Source organism: Nilaparvata lugens, chromosome 2 (assembly GCF_014356525.2).
Source record: "Nilaparvata lugens isolate BPH chromosome 2, ASM1435652v1, whole genome shotgun sequence".
NCBI classification, from domain to species: Eukaryota; Metazoa; Arthropoda; class Insecta; order Hemiptera; family Delphacidae; genus Nilaparvata; species Nilaparvata lugens.
Genome location: NC_052505.1, coordinates 91,034,123 through 91,042,433, shown reverse-complemented (window position 1 = coordinate 91,042,433; position 8,311 = coordinate 91,034,123). Strand labels below are relative to the sequence as shown.

Here is an 8,311-nt window from a genome sequence, read left to right as displayed (position 1 = left end):
AACGAAAATGCACCTTAAGAGGTGAGACAGGAGATTGAATGGTAACACATGTAGAGGGCAAGGTCTATAAAAAGTCTATGGAAAGTTTCTATAGACCCTGGTAGAGGGAGATGGAAGGGATCAATTTAACAGAGTAAAGGTGCATTTTCGTTCGTGAGTAAACTTCCGCAGTCGACGGCGACAAGCATTGTTGACATTCATATTGTCCAAATTTCAAGTGTCCTAAAACAGCTGATCAAATAACTTTTCATTATTTTAGTTTATTATTCAAGAATCAAAAACATTTCTAATAGTATCAACATATTGCCATTTAAAAGTATGAAAAAGTATAAACTTAACCTCCCTCATTAAAACATAATTAAACATAATCTTTTAGGTTATTTGGACAAATTGAAATCTACCCAATCTCAAATCCTCACCCTGTCGTGATCGTTGACGACATTTACACACAAACGAAAACGCAGCTTTAAGGTAGGTGCACACAGATCGTCATCGGACGGACGGCAAGTATCGGACGATTAGATTTGGTGCATTGTTTTCAATTGGAGTGCGCATACCGTGCCTATACGATGTGGATAGGTATGCGCACTCTAATTGAAAACAATACATCAAATCTAATTGTCCGATCCGTGACGTCCGTCCGATGACGATCTGTGTGCGCCTACGATTGGATATTGCATTATGGTAATGCCTCAATTCTAAAGATGGTTTACATGAATGAACAAATATTTCCAGTGTTCAAGGATGCATTGAGGGGAAATAATTAGTGACAATCAACTGATAGGATAACAAACAACACGTATTGCAAAACACAGTCTTGATAGAGGTGAGGGGGGGGGCTGTGATAAACAAGGCACAACAATTAAACGTCGATTTGGAAAGAGGTTTCTCGCGTCATCCTGGAGGAGGGAGTTCCGATGCTGCTGCGTGAGGACCGTCGCACGCCAGCTTGCCGAGGTCACACTCGGCCTCGCTCAGCTCCCGCGAATGTGACCGCGAGTCTGAGAACCTCGAAGGAGGGTGGATCCGGTCACTGAAACTGAACACAACAAAATGTCATATTATTCGATATTCAAACAAAATTAATCTTCATCACAGAAAAACTATTAAACACTCTGAAACCACGAATGAAGGCTCTATAACATACCCCCTAAAACTAGTTACACATAGAATTTTTGACGTCCGATTATTTTCGTACTTATAAATTCTATTACGTTGAACATAACTTTGCAAACATAATGTGTATCTCCACAACAAGTGTTTGCCAACTTCCGTTCAATCTGGTGGAATTTATAAGGACGAAAAAATCGAATGTTCAAAAATCAGTGCGTAACTGGCTTTACGCATAGGCACAGTTTCTAGGACACTTATTAAATGTAATAGACAATTAAATCTCGTTCAAGTATTTTGATAGGGCTACTTGAAAGTTCAATTACTAAGAATCACTACAGCACCCTTTTATAATTTCATTCAAATTTTATAAAAATCAATAGGTTTAATGGTACATTATTTTTAATAGAAACCGGCCCTAGTGTGAGTGTTTGTTTCCATAATTTACAAATAAGATAGACACGTTAAATTTTTTATTATTTAAAAATATAACTATTTCTGTACTGAACAGAATCCTATTCTATACTTTTTGCACTATTACAGCATACTATGATCAGACAAACTGAAACTGAAGTGAAGGTTTTGCAATAAATTATATCTTGTTGTATTATTACTTGTGAACTTGTCTTGTTCATGTTGGTATCCATTATTTGAAAAATATATTTTGGTCTCCATCAGTGAGTTGCAGTGAGTGTATTATTTAGCAAGTTATTTTTATGTGTCAGTACATCTTATTAGTATGAATAACTACTATTGTAGTTTCTTACTTATATTTTTGAATTGATATGAATATAAAATATTTTGAGAAAATTTTTCTATCACATTTTATAAGTAAGTTTGCGGCTTGTGGTTATTTTTCGTGAAATTCTAGTTTCAAAATTTAGTAGCTGATGCACGAATAAAGCGTTTTTTGAGACTTGTCTCTATACTGCAAATATTGCCTTAATATTGTGATTCGTTACTATGCAGTTCTGTATATTATAAACTTGTTTATTTGTTTTTGATATGCGAGTATTTTTTATTTTATTGTATTAAGCTTATTGAGAATAAAACTTCATTCATTCAATCATATTGATAATATCCTATTGAAATAGTTTAGAATTTTCAATAGATTATAAACTCTATTTTACTCTGATTATATTTAATAATTATAAGTTTCTAACCCATTGAAAATAATATTATAGAATGATAATCATGAAATAATTACAATTTTCATTTTACAGAATTTTGAATTTTTATCGGCCCTCAGCGATAAACTATTTCTGAAGTTGATCGTTGTATGGAAATAATTAGTCTTTCAATGTTTTAATATCATGTCTTTTTAATGTAGGTAGAATAATTCAATTAACAATGTTTGCAAATTATACATAACATATTCATAGTGCACTTTAAACGGTAAATATTTTAAATACTGTATATGTTAATTGATAGGATGAGTACAAGTAGGCTGGTTTAAATACGAAAAATTTATCAAAGCATGAAAATATTGAGTTTATCAAAAAGCGGGTCTGGAATTGGGGAAGCAACCAATATTAGTTAAAACTATCAACTCAGTTGATCATAAAAAATAAATTATAATTTTCTATCTAATCTTGTGAATATCGTGCACGATGATTATGAGTTACAACTCAATGAATCATTCACAATAAATAATAATATAGTATTAGATATTTGCATTCAATAATGTGTTGAAATTTATTTAGAACCACGATAAGACTAAGAAAACCTCCAATAGGCAAAAGCGTGAGAGATAAATTATACTGAATGATTAGCTTGACGACTGATGAAACTTGAAGAGTGATTCATGAAAAATATTATTGAATAACTTGAAAACAGTCTGAATGACTAAAAATTAAGATGTAGGAGCTCCTATTTTATATATAGGCCCTGATTCTAGAACACTTCTTCAATCTAATGGTCCAAGGACCACTAAATACATATAAAATTTATAAGTTTAATTATAGGTACATTAGATTTAATAAGTACCTTAGACTCTAGGCCAAAGTGTTTCAATACAAATAAATCACAAGCTTTGAATAGCATATCGCTGGAAATTGTCTTAATCTATGCATGTATCTATCTACTTAGAAATATCTGCATGTAGACTTAGGGTGGTCACTAACGACAGAACAAGTGTGTTGGACATGTGTGTACCCACACGCTGTCATACATTGTTGAGTCATCACAGTGAAATGTTTCGTACAAATTTTCTGAGTTCAAGTTTTTGTATCTTCAATTTTTTTTATTTTTTTCTTCGTCGCTGCTCTATTTGAGGTTGAATTATGTTTGTATCATTATAATTTGTGATTTTCCAGTGGTTTATTCTTTGCTATTTAAAGAATAGGACGTTGATGTTCTCAGAGTCATATCCATCATAGTTACAATACTAGGAACCAGATAGTTCATCTTCAGTACCCGCAACACAGAACAGCAAGCTTAGAGAAAGGGCCACATTATAGCGGATTAAGAGGTTATAACTCTCTTCCTACTGAAATAAAATTTATTGAGAGCTCAGGAAGCTTTAAGAATGCAATAAAAGCTAGATTGATCAATGCATCTCCGTACAGTTTAGAGGAAAGCATCAACTGTTGGCGCGTGTAAGCAATTTTTTGCAAGCATACTTCAACTCCTTTGTATGTTCTGATTTTCTTCTCTTACAATTGCTTTTTTGAGTACTGTACTCAATATTTTCGAAGTGACATATACAACCGAGCAAGCATTGATTGATTTTTGTAGTGTTATATATGACAAAAATTAAACTCAACTAAACAATACCACTATATCTGTACATCTTCAGATGAACTGATGTGGCAGGTGTTGCCATGGAACCTGGTTCTGTAATTTAATTGATTTCGAACAAGTATAGTGGAGTTGACAACATCAACGTCTTTTTCTTTCAATTAATTATGGAGAAATACTACACCATCTCTCACCATACTATCAAATTATTATTGTTATTGGTTGTCTTTTTTAGGTTATAAGCTGCTGTCAAACACCTATTTTCTGTTCGAGGCTTCTCGCTGATGACTCAACATGCATGGCGAGCATATGTGTACACACATGTTCTACACACTTGTTAATGGCCCTTAGGTGGGCCGTCCACTAGAACCGTTTTCGTCCGAACTAGCATCGGCCGAAAACTACCGAACTCGTCCGAACGATCCTCAACCAAGAAAGGAATAGATGCTCGTCAATTGCAACAGATTCATACGGCCGTGCACTGCCGTCTCCGGCCGATCAATTTTTCGATCCGAATTGAATGGAATTTTCCGGCTCTAGACAACTAAGTGTTCCTAACCTAAAATTGTTTCACAGTTTGTTTTTGTTTTTTGAAGTTGTTATGTTTTATAAAGTTGTAACTATGGACAATGAAAATTTGGTAAGTTTGGTTCAAGATCATGTTCCATTATGGGATATGCGAGACAAAATATATCATCGTCGTGATGTTCAAAGGAATCTGTGAACAAAGATTGCTCAATAATAAATAACTAATTTAGTGGATATTTTTTGAAGGTAAGATTATTGTTATGAATAACTAATTTAGTGGATATTTTTTTATTCAATTTTCAAAATCCTAATGTAATCATTGTTTATGAAAAATTTTGGTGGCTATGATAGTAGTTGATTCAATAATTGGCAACTAGACTGACGTAAACGGTTCCAATGGACGACCATATTCGACCGGCAGATTGGTCCGATCCAACGGCCGAACGGATCGGTTGAATACGGTTGCAGTGGACGGTTACCCTTAGAAACAAGATTACGAGAAACATGCAAATAAATGCGGATGGATATGTTGATTTGAATGACGTGCCAAAATGGAATGTTGTAAGATTTTCGAGTAGCAATGTAAGTGATAAGTGGGGATCAGCTGATGTGTCATTCTCAAACGAGGCAAAACTTGATGAATGATCGCTCCTCGACATCACAACTTACTCAAAGTTGTGGCGATTACATAGCTGATGTGTCATCGGTGGTTTATGATCAATTTGTTCACCTGAATGTCGTTTCTTCGGTATGACTAGAGTAGCCGCTGCTACTCTTAACGGGGCGCTTGGCGATGCTTTGGCCTTTGCTCTTACTCTTTCTGGGGAACTGCTTGCGCGCTCCGCCCGGCGACAGTTCTGACGACGAGCTAGACTCCTCCCCTCCTCCGCCTCCTTTACCCACATCTACAACATCAAATCAATGAATAGTTTATAGAAAATCTCTATAAATAAAAATGAGTGTCTGTTTGTGTGTTTGTTAGTTTGTTTGTTCCCTATAGACTTAAAAACTACTTGACAGAACGGCATGAAACTTTGGGGATATGTTGTGTGAATATTGGCGATGGTTTCTGACCAAAAATTTCAATAGGGGGACTAAAAAATTAATTAATAAATTTTACATACCCATGTTTTGGAATTGCCAAAACATGATAATGATGAAATGATAATGCCAAAAGATGATAATGTTTCAAGATCACAAAAATTAGCCCCCTTTTTCCAAGCCTGAATAGCCGAGTGCATAGAGCTTCTGATTCTGATGCTATAGGTTGAAGGTTCGAATCCCGTCACAGTCAACTTTCTTGCTCCAAATTTTCTACTGTATTAAAGTTTTATTTTACAATATTTTTTGTTGGACTTCTATAGAAACTCTTTCCCGTATGTGCTATGTTTGACCTGCGAAAAAATAATACACTTTCAAAGAAATAGTTATTTGTATATCTAGAGTGAAAAGTACGACTTTTTCTCCCTGTGGGAAAAAGTTTGAAGCCCGAGGCGAAGCCGAGGGCAGCAATTTTCCTGAGGGAGAAAAAGTATTTTTCGCTCGTGATGTACACAACATTTTTCCTCCATCTACATTTTTTATAGAAACTGCAAATAAAATCATTCTAATAACTTACGTATTGGTGACAATGATTCCTAACAACATAACCTAAATCTAAAACCTAAAAACCGGTCGTCTGATTGCCACTGCCGATTGCGCTATCTATCGGCAAAAGTTGTAACAATTATATCAGCTGAGCAGCTACCAAAAATGGCTGACTCCAGATCACGCGGTTCAGATTGAATTGCAGATTAAAAATATTTGTTGGCTGGTATTTTGAATAGAATAAAATATTTTAAAAATTGTATAAATTTTTATCGTCTACTAATATTAAGAATATAATAATTATCATACAATCATATATTTCATGAGTTGATCAAGTTTCTGGTTGTGGTATTGAATTCAGTTGACTCAATGACAGACACCTCTATTACGCTTTCTCATCTGAGCTTAGACCTTCTAACCTATTACAATGTAAGTTTCAAAATAGAGATGCTCCCCATGTTATTTACATGGAGTCACTTTTTACTCCCTAGGGAGTTTTTCTGTTTTTTACTACCGAGAGCGAAAAAGTGACACTTTAGTATTAGGTTTCAGGGAGTAAAGTAGGTACTTTAGACAGTAGGTGGAGGAAAAATGAATTAAGAAAGTGTTATTGATTTTAGAAACATTCAATGTGTGAAGAAAAATCTTATCAACGATTCAAATGAGAAAATAAGTTTCTTCATGTGTTAATAGTATTTAAAAGTTTATAAAGTGATAGAACTGCAATTGATATTCTTGAAAGTCGCCGTTTCTAAAGGTTGGTTTTGAAACAGCTATATATAATATTTGAATTTAATTTAATTTCCTGGACCATCTATTGACAATCAACAACTATGAAAACATTAAAATTCATCTTTGAAACACTGATTTAACCCACCTATCCTTTCCAATCAATACTTTACTGCTAGATATTACTACCGATTGATTGAGAAGAATATGTTTCCGAAATAATAAATGCTGTATGACTAAGCACATAGGGAGTCCGTATTGAGATGTAAATGAAAACATGGATTGTCAGATAAATTTCACCAAATAAAATCAAGTGTGACATGAGATACATTGACTTTTTGGCGGTACGAAGTTCGCTGGGTAAGCTAGTATAGAATAAAACATTGGCCACACAGTCCAACCCTCAAAAATCAAGCACCCCTGATGTCAGACTAATGAAGCTCAGGAGTGATGACTGGAATGCATTCCTCATTTCATCATAAAAAGTAAGATACAAATAATACTCAAGTAGCCTACGTCAAAATTCATACTGGATTGTATAGGATGGGTTGGTGTTGAGCTCAAACAATATCGTATGAGAATTCGTGAGAAGAGGTTCCTTTCTATTGTCTATTTCACAAGAATCTTGAACAAGCTCTTCTCACCTTTTGTTCACTTGGCTACAAATAATATTGAAGTAGGTCAAGTTACATACTATTAAATGGTGGTGAATTAAATTTCCTCATACCTTTTATTTGATTGGTTAACTACGAATAACATTAGAGTACCTCATGCTTCATATATTAGATTCGATTTTTGTTTACTTAGATGTGAATAGGATTAAATTAGGTAGGTTTTTTTGAATAAAATTAGTGATTAAGACCATACAGAATTAATAAACAAATTAATATACTTAATGTAAATCATCGTTTTTCGGAAAAAAATGTCACGTTTTTCGGAAAGAATGTCACGTTTTTCGTGATTGCTTTGATTTGATTAATGCTACCTTATGTAGAACGAATTTTTTGGAGTGATTGTACTCTACAAAAGACCTATATTTCTACTTCTGTTCATTTGTGCTTTAGATAATAATGTTAGTATTTTTTTTCAATCTAATCTTCATTTAATTTTAGAGTAATACAGTATTTCAATATGATGATGAAGTAGAAGTAGGATTCTGGCATCGTGGGTAGAGTAAATAAATGAGAAATGAGATAAGGTTACATAATATTAAATGGTGGTGCTGCAAATTCCTCATACCTTTGTTTACTTGGCTACGAGTAATATAAGAGTACCTCATGTTTCATTATATATAAAATTGAAAAGTGATTTGTGGTGATGTCACTGACCTCTGCCGATGCGATGCCTGAAGGAGACAAGCTCCTGACTAGTGGCACCCCCCACACCCTGGCCGTGACCTCCCTCCCCCTCGCTGTCGCTGCCCAGTGTGTCGTACTCCGAAATCGGCAAGTGAAGTGTCAGGATCTTCTTCACTTCAGAGTCGGTGCTGCCCAAGTTATCAGACTCTAAAACACAGATTGTAATTTCAGTATTCCTCGAATCATTCAATTGGACAGTAATAATAATGACATTCCATTCAATTTAGTAAGTTGTACTATACATTAGATTATGAGTAGGC

General features: G+C 34.4%; 1 protein-coding gene across 1 annotated transcript in view; it reads right to left on the bottom strand.

The window, feature by feature from the left end:
• Positions 1 to 533: 533 nt before the first annotated feature.
• LOC120348806 (Down syndrome cell adhesion molecule-like protein Dscam2) overlaps positions 534 to 8,311 on the bottom strand; it is a 56,273-nt gene continuing 48,495 nt past the window's right edge. The window contains 4 exon segments of the mRNA XM_039420254.1: positions 534 to 948; positions 951 to 1,039; positions 5,108 to 5,282; positions 8,022 to 8,198. Coding sequence (XP_039276188.1) covers positions 863 to 948; positions 951 to 1,039; positions 5,108 to 5,282; positions 8,022 to 8,198 — 527 coding nt within the window. The 3' untranslated portion in view covers positions 534 to 862.